Raw genomic sequence first — 23,090 nt, 5'->3', positions numbered from 1 at the left:
ACTCAAATTCGGTAGTAAGGGCAAGTTGAGCCCGAGGTTCATCGGGCTATATGAGATATCCGGCGAGTCGGTCCGGTGGCATATCGTCGATTTTGCCCCCGAACTCGAAAAGATTTACGATGTCTTTCATGTTTCGATGCTTGACGCTATAGATCGATCCATCGCACGTGATTAGTCCATCGAGGTTGAAATTCAAGCCAATATGAGTTATGAGGAAGAACCGATTCGTATCACAGCACGTGAAGTGAAAGAGTTGCGAAACAAGCGGGTTCCGCTAGTGAAAGTGTTATGGCTCAAACACGGGATAGAAGAAGCTACTTGGGAAACCGAGAACTCTATGAAAGAGCGATACCCAACCCTATTCTTGGTAAGATTTTCGGGACGAAAATTTCTTAAGTGGGGAGAGTTGTGACACCAAAATTGACCCTAGTCGGAATGTGGTTTGGTACCACAAAACCGAAGCATAAAAATAATTTAAAATTTATTTTGATGCCTATAATATGTGTGTGCTCATGTGTGAATTTTGAATTCTTTGATTTAGTTAATTTGATTGTGAATTGAAAGAAAAATGACTCATGTGAAAGGATTTAAAAATATGTAGCTAATTTCAAGAGGTTAATAAAGGAATGAAGCAAAATAAATGGAGTTGCATGTCAAATACTCCATTTATTTTGAATGAGTGGCTTGACCATGTCTAGATTATGGGCAAAGGAACATGTTTCCAACATGTTTAGTTAGTGCATTATGTAGAAAGAATTAAGAAATGAAAAAAAAAGAAAAAAATGAGCATGGATGCCCCCATGGTGCCGTAGCTAGAGAGAAAGAAAGGAAAAAAAAAAGTTGTCATTCATCCTTTCTTTGAGCAAAGACTAAGAAAGAAAAAACAAAAAAAATTGTTCATCTTTTCCCTCCTTCCTTTGGCGAAATTCCTAAGAGGAAGAAGAGATTTTGCTTCATTTTCTTTGTTTAGAAGAGATCTAGAAGGAGATTTGGCTAAACTTACATCAAGATTAAGGTATGTATGAAGTTGTGTCATGAGATTCATGCTTGTTTTGGTTGCTAACTTGATGTGCATGTTAGCCATGGTTCAAATCCTTGCTATGCCATGAAAAATGGTATTTGGCCAAGGTTGATATTGTGTTAAAGCCATTGCATGCTAAATGTGAAGCTTGCTAATGATGCATGCAATGATGGATTGACTACTCTTGAAATTTCTTTGTAGCAATCTTGAGTAAGACATTGAGTTCTTTGTTTAACCATGACCAAAGTTCAATGGGGTATGATTATGATGTATTCGACCATGATGCATTCATGAGCATGACTTATGCTTGTTACTTGATTGGTAAAAATTTGTGTTTTAGAGGGTTATGAACACCTTGAGATTCGGCCATGCACCTATATGTGTATATATGTTTGCACATGATATTTTGATTATGAAGAAAGTGATAAATATGTTTGTTTAAAGAAGAAATTTGTTGAAGAATGTTGTGAAATTTGCATGTACATTCGGCCTAGTACATGTATAGTGTGAAAAAAACCTTGAAATTATTTTTGATTTTGTGTATTTATGACCATGTGTAATCGGCCACATGAGTAATTTGAGCACTTGATGTTATGTTAAAATTCTTGAGCTTAAATATATGGATGTATGTGTATGTGGCCATATAATGGCGTTTTGGTTCAAAGGTTGAATGATAAATTATAATAAAGTGAGATGATATGAGATGCGAATGTGATTTACTAGTAAACATTATTAATAGAAATATTGAATACTTCTACTTGTATTCGTTAAGCTCAAGAGCAAAAGGGAGCTAAATCCGATAAAGGGAAGGAAAAAGTGATCGAATAGCCGTTGAAGCCGTTCGACAACATCCGAGGTAAGTCCTCAAGAAATGACCCTACTCGAATTATGTGAAATGAAATATGGATGTGTAATGATTATTGATTTATGTGTGTATGAGTATTTGAATGATATCCGGGCTAAGTCCCGAAGGCGATTATGCTAGTGATATGTTTGTGTTTGAGCCTTAGTAACGAAAATGAAACATGGATGTGTAATGATTATTGATGTATGTGTGTGCATGAGCAATTGAATGATATCCGGGCTAAGTCCCGAAGACATTTATGCTAGTAATTATATCCGGGTTGAGACCCGAAGGCAATTGTGCTAGTGACTACATCCAGGCTAAGACCCGAAGGCATTCGTGCAAGTTGTTAAATCCGGGCTAATACCCGAAGGCATTTGTGCAAGTCGTTCTATCCGGGCTAAGGCCCGAAGGCATTCGTGCATGTGGTTATATCCGGTTGTATTCCGAAGAAGCTTGGGCTGGAGGTGAGCGTTGGTTGCTGTAATAAATTTAATTAGTACGCTCGAAAAGCCCAAAGGATAAGGTATGTTTATATGTGCATTGGAAAAGTCGATAGGTTTGAGTAATATTCGTTCAATCGACTAACGAGTTTTCAGCTATTGAATTAGTTGATATCTTGTGAAAGTATATAATGATGAAGTGTGAAGTAAGTATGATTATGTGAATATGTCTTAATGAAATGATTCATTTGGCTATGTGAATGTAATGCTTTAGTTAAAGCTGATTTTATTGCTTGAGACTTACTAAGCATAAAAATGCTTACTCCGTTGCTTTGGCTCTCTGTTTTATAGATTTTGCTCATTAGCGATCGGATTCGGGATCATTAAAGTCGAAGTCATCTACACTATCAAAGCCTCCAGTTTGGTATAATTTTGGTTGAACTTTGAAATGGCATGTATAGGACTACCCTATTGTTGAAGGTCATGTACCTTTCGGTTTGTGTAAACTTGGATAGCCATGCGAAAATGGCTTATATCGTTTTGGTATGATACTATAATCATTGTATGTTGATCATTATGGGGTATGGAATTGTTTTGAGAAGATTAGCCATTGGAATGGTTAATCATGATCACACTTTGTGCTATGTATGCAAAGAGGGGCAATTGAATCGTGGAAATCATGAAATAGGTAAAGGTTACCTTGAAAACAGATGCTGGCAGCAGCAGTGGTGTGGTTTTGAAAAATCACCAAAAATTGTAGGAATGGTATTAAATAGTGAATAAGTTATGTGAATTAACCTTGATGAGTCTACTTTCATATGGAAGAAACGAAACGGTCATAGGAGTTACTTGTTAAGAGATATTAAAGTTATCGTGAGACAGGGCCCGAACGGTTTCTGGGTCCCCTGTCGCGACTTTAAAAATTTACTATAAATTATCTAGAAATAATTAGGAGTCATGCCTTATATGTGCAGATTCCATTTGGAGTCTAGTTTCATTAGAAACAAACGGCACCAGTATTAAAGCCCTGTACAGAGAGATATTCAAGTTGTAACGCGCGAAGGTCAGAGCAGTCGATCCCTGTAACATGGGTGACTTTAACTAATAAACTGTACCAATTGGCCCGACCAAAAATTCTAGAAATAAATCCATGGAAGGATATATGAGTCTAAATTCAGGGAAAATTTACGGAATCAGTTTCCGAGTTTTGAAACTCGAGATATGATTTTTAAGGCGACAGTGACGCAATTTTCCAGCCTGTCTGGAAATGCCAAATTGGTCGGTGCTTTAAGAGGACTTGGCTCGTTAACCCCTCGCGTCCAACACCGGCGATGGTCTCAGGTTCGGGGTGTTACAATACTTACCTCATTCACATTTTCATACAATATAAATATCAAATATAGCAATAACGATTAAGCTCGGTTTATAGAAATACAAACCACTATTTATCAAATTTAATCGATATCTTCGTTCACTTTCTCTTTTCCCTTCTTTGATGACGTATCCGGTGCTACGTTTGCTACTAACAATCATACAATTAAAAATCATCAATATATTAATTCATAAAACACATTTTCACTTTCTACCAAACTTTTACAAAAATTCCAATTTCGTCCTTTTTTCATTACTAATCTTTGTTTCTTTAACTTAAGCTTCATATTCTATTTTAATCAACTCATTAACAATTTCTAACTCATAAAATTCATTATAAAACATAAATTTTGAGCTCTATTCAACTTAGTCTCTATTTAAACCTAACTTAGAAATTCCTTTAACTAATCACTTCTAACTTCAATTTCTATCAATTTAACCCATAAAACCTCAATTTATTCAACTAAATCAATATCTAAAAATTTTCTATTTTTCTTCATTTTAACCTCATACATGTAGAACTTTGAATTAGGCATCCATAAACATAAAAATCATAAGAAAATGAGCTAAAACAACTTACCAATCAAACTTTAGGGCCTTAATCCTCAAATTTCCCTTTTTTATTTCTTTCTTTCTTTCTTCTTTCTTTCACGTTTGCTCTCTGTTAGTCTTTCTATCTTCTTTTCTATTTTATCAATTTTACTTATTATACTATTATTAACCTATAATAAATATAAAACTAACATGTGTAATAGCTATAACATAAAATATCTTATAGCTATTACACATATATACCAACTATTACACACGTTATTCAATATTAACACACACATGGCACTTAGGGTCTAATTACTAGATTAGTCCCTTTTACTTCTTTAATCTATAATTAAACTTTTATTCCTTATGCAATTTAGCCCTTTAAACTAAATTCAAACTACTTCACTTAATTAAACACTAAATAACCATTCAACTATAATTCACAAATATTTCTAATAAATATTCATGAATAAATTTCACGAAAACAGTGCTCAATACTCAATTTCCGATACCGTAACTTTCGGTTCATTACATAATTATAGGAGAAGTCCTATTGTCCTGTAGTGGGATGTGGAAGGTCGTTATTGTGGACAGTGGATGTACTGGTATAATGTACATAAGGTGGGTGCGGACATAGTGATCCCAAATAGTATGAAGTTGCTATTATTCTCTAACAGGGTCCACTCGTCGTTAAAGGTATGCTCACACTCAAAGAAGTGCTTGCATCTAAAAAGTGGGTGGTCAAGGCCACCTTCGAGGAGGAATGACTAGTCTGACCTAAGAAGATGTCTTGGTAAAGGGGGCTCGATGACAAAGAGTAGATAGACTAATTTTGGTGGCTTTCTTGTGTTGACATGTGTCTAAGCTCTATGGGTATAACAAGATCTAAAATTTCATCATAGTATGTGAACTAAAACCATAAATAAACCTAAAAAATAACAATTCCTTAATAAAAGAACCCGATCTTATATTTAAAGAATAAAATTCAAAATTATACGTGAACTTTGATACAATTTGTAATATTATACACAAATTTTATTCAATTTTCACACAACGTTAACAACATTATCCACGGGCCACTAGTTTCATTATAAAAATGTGTAATTTATTGATGTGACATTTTATCAATCAATGTCTTTCAATTGGATAGGTGGAAGCTTTGATAAGGCGGCTCGTGTGTTAGTATGGGTAGCCTTAGGTCATACGAACCCTTATATTTGGGAGGTTTCTCCTACTTGCATTTATTCTGTTCTAGATTTAGGATGTTAGATCACTTGAGGATTCAGAATATAAGATTGAGTGTATGGGGTAAGCTTATTGGCTAAGGGTGATATTGGTTCGGTTCGATTGAGTTTTTTAGATTTTTTGAATCGTTTATCATAATTCGGTTCGGCTCAATTTGATTATTAGTTTTTCATATTAATTTTTGGATTTGGAATTTTAGAATTAATTTGACAAAATGAGTTTTGTTTTATGGCTTTTGAATATTATTTGGCAAAATTTCAAGGTTTGTAAATAAATATTTAAAAAACAAATCAGATTATTTTCACTATTTTAAATAAAAAAATTTATATAAAAAAATAAAATTTTCGGTTTAGGTTAACCACAAATTTTAAACTTGCATTCTATAAATCATTCAAACATCTCAGTTCAGGTCGATTTTTCAGTTTTTCTTACTTAGCTCTTCTATTCGCTTGGTTATTAGATTTCCGATCTTCCAATGATTGCTTGATTGTTTCCTTTTCTTTTGAAAAAAATTATATAATTATTAATATAGGCGACCAAATAAAAAAAAACCTTGAATTTTGATAGTTCAAAATAACTTGTGAACATCAATATCCTTTGAAGTCAAATAGTAAAAAATCTACTATTTTTATAAGTCAAATTTCTCAATTAAATATTAAATTAGACTCGATTTTAAATTTAATTAGACCAAATTGTGAATACTAAAAAAGTATTGGACTAAAAAGAAATCACATGACAAAATAAAAGTTATCATCATAATATATTTGGCACGTGCATGGCCGATCATTGATTAAGAAAGTATAATTTTAGAAGCAAATTCCAAAGGTATTGACAATAATAGCATTTTCATTATATTTTTCATTACGAAAACTACTGTGAGTCTTATCTTTTTGCTCACTCTTTTTCAGAAAACGGCTACTAAAAACTGCTGCCATTTGGTATGGATTCGGGTTAAGTCTCACTCGATTTATTTAAATCAATTTAAATGACTCGTTTTATTATTTAGGAAAAAAAATTTAAGCATAATGATTTAAATAAAAAATTCGAATTATTTAGTAACTATTTTACAAATTTAATAATAATTTAGTGACATCGGATGTAATTTACCTAGTAACAAAATTTATTTAAATTTAATTGCAAAGATATAAATATTGATGTAAAATTATTTTTATATATTATTATTATTATTTTTAAATAGTAGAATGAATAAGGGTGGCTCAAGTCGGGATTTTCACAGGGAGCGACCTAGCTCATAAACACCTCGAAACCTAAATCTTTTATTTTGGAATTGTTGAGATAATTTTGGGTATTTTTTTTAATTCAATGGTTAAACTATAATAATCATTTCATCTCTAAAGTAGATGACTTTATGCTTTTAAACGTATTTGAATCCACGTATTTTAAGCAGTTATAAAAATAACGAGAATAAGACTCAATTGACCATTAATTGCTTGTGTTTAACAACTTGTTCATTGTTTTTTTTTTCTCTTTTAAGTTGCAACGGTTTCTATAGAATCGATTATTACAAGCACCAAATTGAATAGTTAACAAAACAATTAACTCAAATCCAGATTAACTAGAATAAATCAAGTGGAAAACCCATACATTTACATAGGGGCGGATCTTGACACTATATTTTGGGGACTTAACTATAATTTTCAAAAAATTTAAGAGTTTAATGAATTTTTTTTAAATTGGAGTGTAATTAAAATTTTTATGGGATTAATGATAATTTCCAAAAAAATTCAAAATAGTTTAATTAAAACTTAAAAAATTAAAACCATAATCAAAATTTTTAAAATTGAAAAAGGAAAAATGAGAATTTTCAAACAGTTACCATTACGGTCTATCCTGCATCTACATAATGTAAAATTCAAACACGAGATTTTCAAATTCATGAAACCTCAACTTTAAAATATTCATTTAAATTATTTAAAAAATAAATTTTATTTTCTATTTAAATTTAATTATAAAATATATAATTTTTATTATTTAAATAATAAAACCGACAATTCCAACTCGAAAAATCTAAACCCAAACCCGATCTGACCCATAAAAAAACTCTACAAGCCCAATGGTATCACCGTTTTGTTGAGGTGGGAATATATAAGCATTCCACGCTACGACGACAATTTACGAAAGTAACGGAGACTTGCTCCAGACAACAACGAAAGGAAAACCCGATCCAAAACTCTCTCCGAAAAAGGGGAAAAAGGTAAACCGGAAAAAATATGTTGCAGAGACCCGCTCGACGCTGTGAAGGCACCGCTATGGGCGCCATCGTTCTCGACCTCCGTCCCGGTCTTGGCGTCGGACCGTTCACTCTCGGTTCGTTTCCCTCTTAATGATTTTTTTTTTTTTAAATTTTTCATCGTGGATGTATATATTTGAAATTGTATAATACGACGCGAGTTTGAATCGGATGATTAATTGCGATATATTTTAATCAATTATTACGCTTTGTTTATCTCAAGAGCTAATTTTTGTTGGTAAATTCGAAAAGTTCGTTTTGGATGAAAACGATCGGAATTGAATCATTTTTAATCCTTTTTTACGACATGGAAAGGGATTGTTGCTAGGTTTTATATTGTTTTCAGTGTAATTGTTTACTCGAAAAGTTGAAATTGGTGCTGTTTATTTCAGGGATGCCTATATGTGAAGCTTTTGCTCAAATTGAACAACAGCCTAAAATTTACGATGTTGTTCATGTGAAGTATTATGATGAGGTTTGGACTAAATCATTAAATATATATATATATATATATATATATATATATATATATATATATGTTTCTTGTCATGTTGTGTTTCAGTTATTTGGTGAATTTTTTAATGTGGAATTTAGATTGACCTAATACTTACAGTCCATTACAATTGCAATTGTTTCTTTGATTTGGCTGTTAAAGACATGGTTTGGCATATACTGCGTTTAACTATATCTATGCGACAAGTTTAACTTTCATGTTGGGCTTATCATGTATTGGTGTGCAGGAGCCATTAAAGCTTGATATTGTTATAAGTTTTCCAGATCATGGCTTCCATCTCCGTTTTGACCCTTGGTCTCAGGTTTTATTTTCAATTAACACTCACAAATACACATCTGTGTCTGTGTGTGTTTCAAATTAATACTTTCATTTTTTTTTCTTCCTCATGATTTCCTTCTGGCACATTTTGTTTATTTTGATTTGGATTATGTACTAGAGGTTGCGCCTTATCGAAATTTTTGATATCAAACGTCTTCAAATGCGCTATGCCACTTCTTTGATAGGGTAAGTTAAGCACTAAGATTTATTTGTGCATTTCATAATTGCATGTTTTGATAGTGAACCTGGTTTCTGCATACAGAGGACCATCTACTCTTGCTACCTTTGTAGCTGTCTATGCACTTTTTGGTCCAACCTATCCTGGAACTTATGACAAGGATAGAGGTGTTTATACCCTATTCTACCCAGTACGTGCGTTGGTTATTTGATTGCTAGACTGCTTTTAATTTTGGTTTCTCAAAATATTTGTCTCCAGATGTGCAGCTTCTTATCTTGCTATTTTTCAGGGTCTTTCTTTTGCTTTTCCTATTCCAAGTCAGTATTCAGATTGCTGTCACGATGGGGAAGGTTTTTGTTCATTTTTCCTGATTACTCATCCCGCCTACACTTAAAACAATCTACTCGTAATTGATTTATGCTGTTTTTAATTGACAGCGGAATTGCCTTTGGAGTTTCCTGATGGCACAACTCCTGTTACCTGCCGCGTATCCATATATGATAGTTCTGCGGGCAAAAAAGTTGGTGTTGGATCCTTAATGGATAAGGCATCAGCACCTCCATTACCTACTGGCAGCCTTTACATGGAGGAGGTGCATGCCAAGGTTTGACTTCTATCTTCCTTAATCTTCTTGTTAATTTGAGCAGGTCATCTAGTTTTAGCAGCTGACTACCTTTCTACTTTTTATCCTTTTTGGAGTCAAATTTTTTATTATGTCTATTGAAAATAAGTGGTTTTCCTACAAAATTGTTGAGGCCTTTGGGGTTTGAGATTTTGTTGACCTAATTGTTTGCTTCAGTGGTTCTTAGAGTATGAATAGTCTCTTAATCTGGAGAGTGATCTTTTGAATCCTATGTCAATGTTTCCAGCTTGGTGAAGAATTGTTTTTCACTGTTGGAGGGCAACATATTCCTTTTGGTGCATCACCTCAGGTAAATATCAAATTGATTTCATGAGATTAAGCATTATTTCCTTTTCCCTTGTTGGGCACCAACTGCTCTCTATAATCTTGTGGGGTAGTACTAATTTTATGCTATTTCCTTTCATGCAGGATGTCTGGTCTGAATTAGGGCGTCCTTGTGGAATCCATCAAAAGCAGGTAGCAATGATAGACTTTGAAATGGGCTATGCAGTTTTTACACCGGTTATAAGTTATCACCTAAGGGGAGAAAGCAGCCTCTTATACACAAATTGTTTGCATGCTTCCGTCATATCAAAAATTGTTTTTATCCACAGGTTGACCAGATGGTTATTCACTCTGCTTCTGATCCTCGACCGAGGACAACTCTTTGTGCTGATTATTTCTACAATTATTTTACTCGTGGTTTGGACATCTTATTTGATGGCCAGGTATTCAAAACATATATCCCAACGCCCAAAAGGAAAAAAATAAAAAATAAAAAAAATGAAAGAACCTTCCTGCATAGTACACTTGTTCTCTGTTTTGGTTTTCGACATGGTTAATAGAGCATTTAGACGCATCTTCTGGCTAAAATTCCTATGTTATCTAGATTGTACAATCATTGTACCCTTGGAATTAATGTTGTTGGTCAGAAAGTCATAGAATGCTTTTTTGATTTTGCAGACTCATAAAGTCAAGAAGTTTGTTTTACACACGAACTATCCTGGTCATGCAGATTTCAATTCATACATAAAGTGCAACTTTGTTATCCTAGGTTCTGACAATCAGCCCTTTTTTCAGTATTTTGTCATTAAAGTTATTGGTGACCATTATTGATCTTATGTTTTTGGTCCTTGCCTGCAGTTGGAGGGTCATTCCCGGATGTTAACAACTACAAAAATCGAATTACTCCAAGCACCAAATGGGAGCAGGTCAAGGTAACTTTTTAACCGGTTAAATACCAACCAATAATTTTCCTTAGCATCAACCTTCCACCTTTTGCTTGCTCCTTCGGTGGTCCTATTCCATTCCTGTGTGGTAATAATGGTTGTCACTGAGGGTGATATACTGCAGGAAATCCTTGGTGACTGCGGCCGAGCGGCTATTCAAACACAAGGTTCTACCAGCAATCCTTTTGGCTCTACTTTTGTTTATGGCTATCAGAATGCTGCATTCGAGGTAAAAGTTCCTTAAAATTTGTCGCACGATTTACTTTTTAGTAGTTGGCACAACACTTGTGTCGGTAATATTTAGTTTTAGATATCTGCTTAGAGGATTGCTAATGACGATCTTTGCAATTCGCAGGTTATGAAGAACGGCTATATTGCAACCGTGACACTCTTCCAGTCCTGATAATAAACAATCTCTTGTCCGATAGGTTGTTCCTCTGCACATCTGAAAGGTGCGTTATGCTTACAATCATTGATGCAAAGTATAATTTGTACACTCTTATGGGAAAAGCAACAATAATTGTACAGTAATGTATTGATTTGTATAGTTGATTTGTGAATTAGCATACATTGACCATGTATCTTCTGTAATTATTCTTCCTTAAAGTGGAATACTACATTGTTTTTTAAGCTTTTGCTCAAATTGCCTTTGCATTAGCCATCTTGTCTCCGATGTACTTAAGTGGTTGAGTATGGTTCAGGCTTATGAGAATTTTTGTCCACGAGACTTTTGGGTTGGTGAATATACTTAATAGCTCTCTCTAGTATAGGGACCTGATTAAATTAGGCTCTCTACTATTAAAATGGATTAATTTAATCTTTATATTATTAAAAAGAATTAAATAAAATCAAATTGAAATATAGTTAACATTTACTGTTAATAGAGCGCCTATTTGATAAATTTTTTGTTTTGTTTGGAATTGAATTGAAAAAATAATAATTTTTCAAGATATTCTTTTAACAATAAATGTTAACTATGTTTTAATTTGGACTTATTTGATGCTTTTTAATGATATAAGAATTGAATTGATTCATTTAATATTATTAGATGGACTAGTTTGATCTAATCTTTATAATACAAGAATTTCTCAAATACTTTTAAACTCTTTTTAAATGTGTTAGGATACTATTGGTCATTTTGGTTTGAGTGTTTTTGGATTTGAATTATTTAGATTTGATATTCCAGTTGGGTTATTATGATTTGATTTTGAGTTCTAATAACTTCAGGTTTTAATATTTCGTGCTATTTGTTTGGGTTATTTTAGGCTTAGATTATTTCGAGTTTAGGTTAATGTAATTTTGAAATTATATTAATTTTTTATTTTGATTAAATTAATTGAGTTGGGTAAAATTTATATTCAAAGTTGATCTAATCAGATATTTGGATTCTAACTTCAAAATTGACAGATGAAATATAGTTGGGAGTTTCCGGCATATAATTGCCTGATATTTTGACCATGGGATGGGACCATTGATGTGATAAGTTATTAAGAGAAATGGTGAATTAATTGAGAACTGTCATTGTTAGAAATATTTGCACATGGTCTCTTTAGGGTGTAGAATTCAATTAATGGCCACTTGCTCATATTTTGAACTTTGGTGCCAATAGTCATTTCAAGTAACGTTTACATCGCCTTTTGTCTGATTTTCCTCAAATAGCTAAGGGCCAAACTAATAATAATGACAATAATTGCATATTTAAATTATGATTCATATTTTAAATTTGTTTTAAAATTTAAAATGTTTTAAATCTCCGTAATATTAATATCAGATCAATTTGAATCTCCTGCCAGTATAATTATTAATTTACATGTTAATTATCAGTTTAAAATTGATTTATAAAATTAAAACACATGAACTAAATTGATAAATTATTGAAGGTATTATTTTTAAATTGCGTTTCTTAATAGAATTTTTTATTAAAAATGTAAAAAATTTATAAGCAGATAAATACATACTTATCACTTAGTTCATTTTATTTCTTTTTATTATTAATTATTTTTTCTAAAACATCAACTTTCAGATAAAAATTTTATGATTAATTAAAGAGAGCAAATAGCAAAACAATTATATTATCATTTAAATTAATTATTTTTAAGAGCTTCAACTCAGATTTGACATTGTTGTTGATATAATATTTATTTTTTATATTTACAATATTAGTTATGAGGATACTGGGTGATTGGAAAGTGTTTGAAGAACCTTGTTTTGCTGTATATGATATAGTGCTGACAGAGAATCAGTGTATGCTTGCAAGTGTTATGATTTAATCGTTATTGGTTTAGTTCTATTCTACTCTCTATTCAATAGAAAAATCATTAAAATTTCAACTTCATTTAAAATCATATAAAATGTTTAAATATTAAGGATAAAATGTAAAATAAAAAATGTTCGTAACTTAAGTTTTACCTTTATCAAACAATCAAATAATATTTGATACTTTATTTTAAGCAATATATCAAACAAATATTATATTTTAAATTTAACATTTAATTGTTTAATATTTAAAATTTTAGCATTTAATATGTCAACATTTAATTTTTCAGTTTATCAAATAAGGCTTTAAAAGAAGTAACCTTAAAAAGGCGGCAATAAGAAAGCTAAACCAAGTAGTTTTGTTTTCAGTTTCACCACAGTATGTTATACGGCTGCTAGAAGAGAATACTTATGATTCATTATATAAAGGAAACATTGTTTTTATTCATTCCTAGCTAATAGGAGTGTTGTTTTTCTCTACCAAAAAAAAGAAAAAGAAAAGAAGAAGTAACCTTAAATTTTATTGACATGGTCTTTTCTTTTATACATTAGCTCCAAGTTGTCAATATTGTAAGTACACATTATTATAATTTGATTTATGTATTTTAAATATGTTTTATATTAGCAATTAAGTTGACGAAAGGGACTCGTTTATACAATTTTAATATTTTGAAGACTAAATTAAAATGTTTGAAACTTCATAGGTCAACTTAAAAGTTGGACAATATCAAAATGTTTGGAGTAATTCAAATTAATAGAATAACATAAAAGGTGTTGACAATGATAAGGCACAATGAACTCTAAATGAGGGAATCCAACTTCATACTTTGGAGGTGATGTTGTTTGAAGAGGTAGCTACGGACCCTAAAAGAATTAGTCTCTTTGAATCTTAAAACAGACATGAAATATACCTTAGTTATGAAAAAATGAATAATATAATTCTTGGCCTTCTAACTTGGCAACTAGGTTCACTTTGGTACATGTACTTTTTTTTGTCTACTTTGGTCCCTGAACTTGACAACTAAATTTATTTTGGTCCATGTTTCACTAACACTGGTCATACCCTCAAATTGTGGCAGTTTCCAAGTTCAGAGGTTAAAATGGATCTAATTATTAAGTTCAAAGACCAAAGTAGATAAAAAAAAGTACAGATACTAAAGTAGACCTAATTACGAGGTTCAATGGCAAAGAATTATATTAAAAAAAAAACACACTAAAAATGGTATATGCATCTCTTTTCAAGCCTTCACCTGTTAGAGACAAGTCCGAGTGGATTTAAGGGTCAGACCCTTCACCAACTTTCAGTTTCCATGGTAAGGTGCCATCCCATTGCTCGACTCAACATGCGTAATTATTAATATAACCGTAACCTTTTTCGCTAGTGAGAGATACAATGCTTATTTGAGATTGTTGGGAACGTTCGTAGAAAACAATTGCTTCACCAGGCCGTGGAATTTTGGCCATGGACGAGTCCAGTGCTACCTGCAGGGAACGTTTAGCCTCGATTGGGCTGGAAAACACAGAGGCTAACCATCAAGCCTATAGGACATGCTTATTTCAGCTCTCAGACTCGGGTGCTATCCTTTTTGAGGAAACTCTATGCCAATCCACCGCCGACAGTGAGAAGATGGTCGATGTCCTTGTTGAGCAAAACATAGTCCCTGCCCCTATCAAGGTCGCTGTCCTGGAATCTTGGGGGCTCGCATGATATGCTACCGTCTCGCAGGTTAGAATACTAGGAAATGGAATCTTATTATAATACTGCCTTGGTTTTTTGTGGCATTGGATGATGGCTTTTTTTATGTTTGGTCATGCAGGACAATGGATTGGTTTCGGTCGTTGAGCTAGAGATCTTGCTCGATGGTGACTTTGGAATCGGCAGGACTTTCGAAGTCGCCAAAAAAGGTATGGGCCGAAGTTTTCTTCTATCTTGCCCAGAACAATGTGATGTTCAAAGGTATCCTCCTCAAGCCAAGCATGGTCCCTTGCAGGATTGAGCTAGTCCTGAATTAGCGGTGTAAATGAAACATTGGTGCTTACAAGCTACTCGAGTTTGGCTCGAAAAAAATTCAAATTTGATTCAGTAATTATCAAGCTAAGCTCGAGCTACCAATCAAGTCAAATTCGACCTTAATCAACTTGACTTGAACGACTTGGAAGCCTTATATATATTATTAACCCTTAACTTAATTATCAAGCTAGCTTGAGCTTGAATACAAAAATTGATAAATGAGCTTAATAGACCTTGGAATTCAAGTAGCTTGATTATATCTCGAGTGTAGCTTGAGCTTAAAAATAGATATTGGATTGAGCTTGAGCCGAGTATCGAGCTCTAAATTTCGAGTTGAGCTCGAGCTTAGCAATATTCAAGCTCAACTCAGCTCAATTACACCCCTATCCCGAACAAGTTGCTAATCACATCCTCAACCGCCTCCGCCAAAGAATCCCTCCAGCTGAAACATATCCCCTGCAAGCTTATTAACACATGCCTGGAGGAAACTCAGCAGCTAACGGTTAATCCGTCATGGTTTTCACAGTTTTTGTCCGGTGGGCAGTCTGAAATTGAGGCTACTTTGCTCCGAATCCATGGCATGTGTCATTCTCATATGCAAGAGCCCTTCAAAATACTTGCCTAAAGAAATGGGAAAGCAGACCTGAGAACGTGAAGGAGGCTCAGGATGTGCTGCTTGTTTGGGCAAAGGCCAACTCTCTCACTCAACTCGGCAAGTACACGGGCAAAGGGTGGTCCGACGAAGCCAAGCAAGGAATGTTCGTCAAGGGTTACGTTTACTAGGTTGTTCTGAACCAAATCAGTAAAAGAAGACAACAATTCATGTATAAGTTATAAAGATCATCTTTGCTGTTAAATCCTGCAAGTGGAACACTAATCATACTCCTTATTGCACCGGCATCAGCCGGCAAACAAGTCAAGTTTTCATGTTTATAATAACCTTATGATCTTATAATCATAACATTAGTATTTAAGCATTAATCTCAAGCATGATCAAAACATTCCCAAATGCTTTCAACCTACACACGAAAAAGTGGTGTTTTTACTATTCCATTTCAACCTTTACAAGCAAAAACTTACAAAAAAATGGCAGATTACAGATCATTGCTTAGCAGTGAATACGGCTTACATCCTTTTGCCTCGCAGCATGAGCCTTGAAAGCTGTCTGAAAACTAGTATAAAAAGCTAAAAGCTAGTCTAAGGAGATCGAAGCTAACGAGACAATCATCACCACCCTCTTCCGAGAAAAATCAGATTATTGTTCCTTCAGACATAAAAAAACAAGCATCAAACGTAATATGTCAACAAAATGAACTTTAAATCAAAACAAATGCATTAGCATTGAAATCATCATATAAGGTTTATGTCTTTTTCATACATCGGAACAAAGGTGTGATATTGCACGATCTAAATGAACTTAAATCATAACCAATGCATTAGCACTGAAATCATCATATAAGGTATTTTTATACATCGAAACAAAGGCATGATATTGCACTATAAGGTTTATGTCTTTTTCATGCATCGAGACAAAGGCATGATATTGCACGTGCTAAATGAACTTAATCAAAGCAAATGCATTAGCACTGAAATCATCATACAAGGTTTATGTCTTTTTCATACATTGAGACAAAAGCATGATATTTTTGCATGCTAAATGACATTTACCTAACAAGATCAAATGACATTTACCTAACAAGATCATGTGTTTCAAGAAAAAAAAAGGGGAAAACATCAAAAGCGGTTTTGAACCTGATTATTCGAGGCTTGTCCGTGAATACGATGAGGAGGCTTCATATTCAAATCTATCATTTTAGTACTATCTGTTTTAAAAGGAGAGACCTTATGATTTTGTTGGTTCTCTCCTATTGTTAGTTGATTTTGGCCTCTCCCGTTTTCACTCGGTTCAACCGACGTATCACCCGGAAACTACATAAAACCAAAACCTGATAAAAACCCGAGGAGGAACAACAAAAACATTATTGGATTTCACATTCAAAGATAAAAGAAGTGAGGGCAATACCTCGACTCTTTGCCTTAAAAGAAGGTATCTTCCATGTGTTTTTTTACCACCAACATGTACAATCATATCACATTGTAAACAAAGGGAACTCCCATCTATCTCGCAATAAAAGAAAGCTACACAAAAACATTTTTCTGAATAAGAACATACGGATCCGATTTTAAAAGCTAAAAAAAAGCTTAAAAAATGAAAGTAAACAACACCTGTATGCATACCGGGTGCATTTTCACATATGTCACAACGAGGAACAGCGCTTGGATTTGCTAGTCCAACACGGACATGACGGCTAGCAAGCTTATTGCACATATGGACCTGTAAAATCATAGGTACCACCATTTTTACCAGGATAAGCTAAGAATAGTGTAAGAAATCTAATTCCTTTGAAAAAAGCATAAAAAATAAAAGATAGCATTAAAAGATCAATCTTGAAGACTAAAAGATGGGTCTTTATAGTGCTTTGCTACAAAGATGAAAATGATAGACCAGAAAAAAAAAACCACAACCCAAAGTGTGTAATAACAAGAAGAAAATAACAGTAAAAGTACCATATAAACCCTTGTACTAGTGGTCGTATTGCATTTTGCACCCTCTACTAAAAATTGAACAAATTAGTCCATGTAGGTTAAATCAAAAAGCAAACCGGTGATTCTATTAAAAATTCCATCCATATCTACTATTAAAAACTGATACATAGATCGTTATCTAGTTATTCCGTCAACCAAGTCCACCAAGTCAGTTTTCAACAGTACAAATAATTGAAATTTTTAACAGAAAAGATCAATTTACTAATTGAACTAAAGTACAAGGACTAATTTGCCCATTTTCTTTGAGCAGAGGGGGCAAAATGTAATCTGGCTCTTAGTAAAGGGTAGTCCATAGTACTTTTACAGGAGGTACTACCATTTTTCCAGGACAATCTAGAACAATGTAAGAAATCTAAATTCTAAACAAGGTTACAACGCATAAAAATCAAATAAACCCACTTTTCTAAAAAAAAAAAAAAGGCATAAAAGATCAATCTTGAAGAAGAAAAGAAGGGTATTTATTGTGCTTTGCTACAAAGAAGAACACAATAAACCAGAAAATCAAACATGAGGGACCGATTAAACAGCTAAAGAAAAACACAACCCAAAGTGTGTCTTAAGATAAAGAAATCAAAAGAACCAACCTTTTCATCACAGGTACCATTTTCCAGGACAATCTAGAACAATGTAAGAAATCTAAATTCTAAACAAGATTACAGTACTTCAAAAATAAAAAATACCCTCTTTTTTTAAAACAAAAAAGACAGCATAAAACATCAATCTTGGAGAAAAAAAGAATTGTGCTTGCTACAAAGAAGAATACAATAAACCAGTAGAAAATCAAACATGGGGGACCAATTAAACAGCTTAAAAAAAACACAACCCAAAGTGTGTATTGTAATAAAAGGAGAAAAGGAGCAACCTTTTCATCACAAGAATGGCAGAGAGCAGCTTCATCAGCAGCACAGAAGACAATAGCAGGAGCACTTTCACAAGCGTCACAAAGGATTCGCATAATTTACACTCACTCTCATCCTCTCTCTCTCTCACAATCAAAACTAGTACAAACAGCTGCTTTGTTTTTGTGTTGGGAAAGGTTGGTGGGTGGGGAGAGTGATGATGATGATGATGGTGGCAAGGACTGGGATTGATTTTTTATTTTTTTTTGGTTGTTGTTTAATATAAACAAGAGGTTGGAGAAGGATGGGGAAAGATGTGGGGCTCTAATAAGCAGGCAACTAAAAAATAAAAAAAAGGGTAAATTACTCAAAAGTTACTAAACTATTAGTAAGTTTATATTTTAGTCATTTAATTTTAAGAAAGTTACAAAATAATCACTTAATTATTCAAAAGTTTTTATTTAATTCATTGAGTTGTTAATTTTTAGCTTCAATTGACAACTTAACGAATGATATGGTAAATAAATACACATCGGTTAGCAGAAAAATATAGTTTAGATCTAAATTGATCTAAAGGTCAATGTTGAAAATTGGAGATTAAAGCTGTTTGGATTTTGATTTGCATATTTGTTACATTTAAAGCTATTTCATAGAAAAGAAACTATACCGTGAAAAAGAACGGGAAGAAAAGCTTTTGACTAGTGCAAATAGTGAAAATAGAAAAAGTCATACAACATCAATTTCAACAATCCAATTTAATAGTCATTTTATAATTTTTTAAATTTGAATGATCAAAATGTAAATTTACTAATACTTTAATGACCTTCAGATAAATTATCCAAAAAAATAATGAGAGAGAGAGAGAGAGAAAGGATTTTTATTTTTGTCAACTTTTGGTTGTATTCAATTTGGTATTTTTGCTCACTTGATGGACACCACTAGTTTTTTTTTTTTTATAAAGTGAGTACTACTGGTTTTTTAGGCCTTGTGGGGTTGAAAACCCCTCTCTCCTTTAAATCTTTTCCTACTTATTAAAATCGAGTTAAATTAATTAAGATATCGGTCCGTACAAAAAGATTGAATATATTTTTTAAAAAAATATTTAAAATTGTTTAAAAACGAGAAACTAAAATAAAGAATTGATAAATTTTCCTCTATTGATCTTAGGAAAGAAACGAAAAAATAAATTTATAATTTTACTGATTCAATCACTAATCCGATTTTTAAAACATTATTACCTACCATTCACATATATGCCATGGACCCCAAATTTTTTTTCCTTTGCTTATCTAGTTTAGACTTTAGTTTCTTTTTTCTTTTTGCTATAAGCCTTGCCACACACAAGGCATCTTCTCTCTCACACACAAACACCCTTTTTAATTCATGAAATTATAGTTTTGGTCCTTCTATTGTATTAAAACTTTAACTTTCTTCCCTATTTTTTAATACGACCCTTTACTTTTATAACATTATTAGTTAATCAAAATTATGTAACTTCCGACCCAAAAAAGTTCATTCAAATAGAATGAGTTGAAAAAAGGTATTAACTATGTTCCGTAATATCAAATTTAAACATAATAGAGGAACCAAAATTATAATTTGACCCCTTCAATTTGTACCTAATTTGTTCCACACTCTTGTGATTTAAAGCACTTTTTTTCTACATGTAAAAAAAAATAGTTCCCAATATTCTAATTTGTTATCTTTTGCTGATTTAGGGTTTATCTTTGTACTCTGTGTAACGAACTAAAATCTTAAGAGAATTTAGTGGAAGAAGAAGAGAGAACAGTCCAAGGGAGATGAGGGGAAAAAGAGAACAATATTTCATTTTCCTTTCATAATTGATTATGTTGTCCCTTCCTTATGATAAAAGAGGGAAAACAATCGGTTACAGCCTGATAATTACGTTGAATTAGAGTTTAGTTTGAATGTTCAATTTTGTATATAAGTTTTACTTTGATGTTGATTTTGGTACCTGAGATTTTTCAATTTGACATTCATTAAGCCACAAGATGTCGTTTAGTTTACTAAATTTAGGTACTGAATTAAAAAAAGAACTTTAAGTATCAAATTGAATATTGAAACCAAATTCAAGTATCGAATGCTATATTAATCCGATAATAATGTATAATCTCCTTAGCACTTGCTATGATTGATTTGCTATGATGGGATAAGGTTTAACAAGCAATGAAAAGTGTGCATGTGGCAACAACCATTATTTATAAAACACCAATAATTCTCATTATTTTAATATTAAATGTCAGAGCAATTGAGATAAATTATTTATTTTACCAACTTGTCTAATCTTTTCCTAAAATCAATTGATAAGTAAAGAGTTTAGTGGAATGATTTAGACATATTAGTAAAAAAAAAAAAAACCCAATTTAAAGTTATTAAAATTTGATTGATTGAGTCTTAACTCGATTAATATCGGTATTGATGTTAATATAAGAGAATTTGGGTCCAAATACGCTAAAGTACATTACCCTCCTATTTATAGGTTAACAAAAAACTATGAGTAGTTTAGTTCTAGATATTGTGTCAATAAAAAAATAGATATGATCAAAACTCATAATAAAATTGTCAAAAAAATTTTTTAAAAATTATTAAAAAAAACCTTTACTTGTTTGAAGAAGCAAGCACATATGAGAAGAACAAATGGAAGCAGGCCAATGAATGGCAAGTTCAATCATACATTGTATCTATCATATAGTTATATTATATCATTGTTTATGACATAAGGTGGGGCTAATGAAAAATATTATGTTAGTGAGATAAGACAGCTTTCTAACAATTTCAATGAATTAAATTTCTAACTCTTGATTAGTCGAGTTTAAAATTATAGGTTAGCTTAAGTATGAGTCGGCCTAAAACGAGCTTAAGTTAGCCATTTATAAATATAAGTTAGTTTGGGCAGAATTTATGCTTATATTTTAAACTAGATCGGGCTCGAATAAACATAAGGTGTATTAATATCTATGTTTAAATTCGTTCCATGAATACCTTTACATGATCCGTCCTATCCGTCCTTTCTCCCGCCATTATCGTTCCTATCTTCATGGAATGAAAAAGTGTTAAAGAAAGTGTTCCATGAAAAATAGAAAGATAAAATTCTTAAAATTAAAAGTATGAAGATTAAATTAATATTTTTTGAAAAGTATAGGGACTTATGACAAAATTTAACCCAAAATATACAACAGCTTCTGCAACAATGACATTTCACAAATAACAATGGCACTCACTTTCTCTACAGATCATTTCTTTCATTCTTTTGATCCATTTATAAGAGGCCATATTTCCAATTTTTAATACATTCACAAGCCTCATCTATATATATATATATATATGTATATACATACATATATATATATATGTTACATTGGGTTCACAACCTTATTGAAAAATACCATAACCAATACAATTTTTTTCATCAAAACCAAACAGAACAGAGTGATTCTTGTGTAATTTTTGTGCAATTTCAAAATGAAATGTCCAACATATCCATGCTCAAGCTCTCCATCATCGCATTTTCTACAAGCCCGCATTTTGCTGGCCCGAAAACCGCCCTGCTGAAACTACTCATCCTCGGTTTGAACAAGCAAGCCGACAACGGAAGTATCGGAATGTTCTCACAGTTACAAAGTTCGATCATGTACCCGTCGGGGTCATGAAAGAACACTTGATCAACTGTGTTACCTTCATCTTCAACTACTGCCGTTACATATTTCATCCCCATATCTTCAAGTCTCCCTTTCACAATCTCAACATCTCTACATTGAAAAGATATGTGATTGTCTTTGGGATTAATCGGCCTCGGCTCGATGATAGTATCGAAATCGTCTATCAATGGATTCTCGATTAAGTGTATACCGATACCGTAATTGTACAACCTACATGACAATGACATATAGGAGAGGCAATTCATTTAACAATTTAACATATTGTTTCATTTAGTGTAATGTTTGAAGGTGTAAAAACTTACCAAGCACCATTGAACTTGAAAGAAGAGGGGCGTTTGATCGGAACGAAACCTAATACTTCCTCGTAGAATCGCATTGAATCCCAGACCGATCGACACAATAATGAGACGTGGTTCAACGAGAGAAGCGGCAATGATTCGTAGTTGTTCACTTCCTCGATCTCCATCATGTTTGATTCTTATTTTCCTCGCTTGTTTAAACACTTAGTATGTGAGTAAGATTAGTGGCTTGAGAAGTCTATTTATAAAGCACAATTCATTTTCTTGAATTCAAATTCAAGCGATTGTGAGGAACTTTCCTAGCAAATTCTCTTTGCTCCCTTGATATATAGATATCAAAGGAATTGTCTTGTTACTCTTTATTTTTAAGGAATCGTGTCTTTTAAATTACCTATCCATAAGAATCGGAACTCGGATTTAGTTCAATTAATTTATATAATCACTTTTAAGAGTTAACAATGACGGATTTAATTAAAATTTTCAAAATTTTTAAAGGGTATAATGAGAATTTCCAAAAATTTTATGGATGCATTAGCTTTGATTTAGACATTAGACCTTCTTCCTCCATGTTGCCATTCCATCAGTTTTGGTGCTACACAATACTGCTTTATAACGCGTTTTTGGCACTGCTCATGAGAGGTTGAAATCAAAGTTAAAACAATAAGCAAAGCTGTAGACAATACCTGTTAGATAGAGTACCAAATACATTTGGTTATCCATCTAGATTTGAAGATTTATCTGAAATTTGAGAGGGTTCGGGTAAAATTATTAGGTCCGAAAATGAGTTTGGACAAAAAAATTAGACCCGTTTAAAATATGGGTCAA

The 23,090-nt window shown here is 32.6% G+C and overlaps 3 protein-coding genes, 1 long non-coding RNA gene and 1 pseudogene across 10 annotated transcripts; 2 read left to right on the top strand and 3 right to left on the bottom strand.

Annotated features, from left to right (window-relative positions):
- Positions 1-3,298: 3,298 nt before the first annotated feature.
- On the bottom strand, positions 3,299-4,335 carry LOC128285536 (uncharacterized). The gene is made up of 3 exons (XR_008275964.1): positions 4,260-4,335; positions 3,748-3,830; positions 3,299-3,388 (listed from the first exon to the last, which is right to left on the bottom strand). It is a non-coding gene; the product is annotated as an uncharacterized LOC128285536 (long non-coding RNA).
- A 3,161-nt stretch (positions 4,336-7,496) lies between these two features.
- Positions 7,497-11,216, top strand: LOC108467518 (PHAF1 protein At3g51130). Of its 2 annotated transcripts, none has more exons than XM_017768172.2 (14): positions 7,497-7,789; positions 8,105-8,187; positions 8,453-8,527; positions 8,663-8,730; positions 8,807-8,912; positions 9,012-9,072; positions 9,160-9,326; positions 9,592-9,654; positions 9,774-9,821; positions 9,959-10,072; positions 10,308-10,398; positions 10,488-10,561; positions 10,698-10,802; positions 10,929-11,216. In XM_017768172.2, the coding sequence occupies exons 1-14, from the start codon at positions 7,693-7,695 to the stop codon at positions 10,974-10,976; spliced, it is 1,200 nt and encodes a 399-aa protein (XP_017623661.1). In that variant the 5' UTR covers positions 7,497-7,692; the 3' UTR covers positions 10,977-11,216. The 2 variants fall into 2 exon arrangements, with proteins under 2 accessions (XP_017623661.1, XP_017623653.1); XM_017768164.2 differs by having other exon boundaries at positions 7,523-7,789; positions 10,683-10,802.
- Positions 11,217-14,048: 2,832 nt separating this feature from the next.
- On the top strand, positions 14,049-16,156 carry LOC108479744 (fructose-bisphosphate aldolase 1, chloroplastic-like; annotated as a pseudogene).
- LOC108466120 (B-box zinc finger protein 19-like) lies at positions 15,762-18,586 on the bottom strand. Of its 6 annotated transcripts, XR_008276100.1 has the most exons (6): positions 18,310-18,586; positions 17,079-17,175; positions 16,864-16,997; positions 16,593-16,769; positions 15,970-16,104; positions 15,762-15,859 (listed from the first exon to the last, which is right to left on the bottom strand). XR_008276100.1 is itself a non-coding variant. In XM_017766482.2 (5 exons), the coding sequence occupies exons 1-5, from the start codon at positions 18,400-18,402 to the stop codon at positions 16,096-16,098; spliced, it is 504 nt and encodes a 167-aa protein (XP_017621971.1). In that variant the 5' UTR covers positions 18,403-18,586; the 3' UTR covers positions 15,762-16,095. The 6 variants fall into 6 exon arrangements, 5 of the variants coding, with proteins under 5 accessions (XP_017621971.1, XP_052879345.1, XP_017621975.1 ...); XM_017766482.2 differs by having other exon boundaries at positions 15,762-16,104; positions 16,864-16,979; positions 17,067-17,175; XM_053023385.1 differs by having other exon boundaries at positions 15,762-16,104.
- Positions 18,587-21,464: 2,878 nt separating this feature from the next.
- On the bottom strand, positions 21,465-22,514 carry LOC108483805 (glyoxylase I 4-like). The gene is made up of 2 exons (XM_017787397.2): positions 22,269-22,514; positions 21,465-22,176 (listed from the first exon to the last, which is right to left on the bottom strand). The coding sequence occupies exons 1-2, from the start codon at positions 22,433-22,435 to the stop codon at positions 21,765-21,767; spliced, it is 579 nt and encodes a 192-aa protein (XP_017642886.1). The 5' UTR covers positions 22,436-22,514; the 3' UTR covers positions 21,465-21,764.
- Positions 22,515-23,090: the final 576 nt, after the last annotated feature.

This window comes from Gossypium arboreum, chromosome 2 (assembly GCF_025698485.1).
Source record: "Gossypium arboreum isolate Shixiya-1 chromosome 2, ASM2569848v2, whole genome shotgun sequence".
Taxonomy (NCBI): Eukaryota; Viridiplantae; Streptophyta; class Magnoliopsida; order Malvales; family Malvaceae; genus Gossypium; species Gossypium arboreum.
This window is presented reverse-complemented; position numbering and strand designations above follow the sequence as displayed.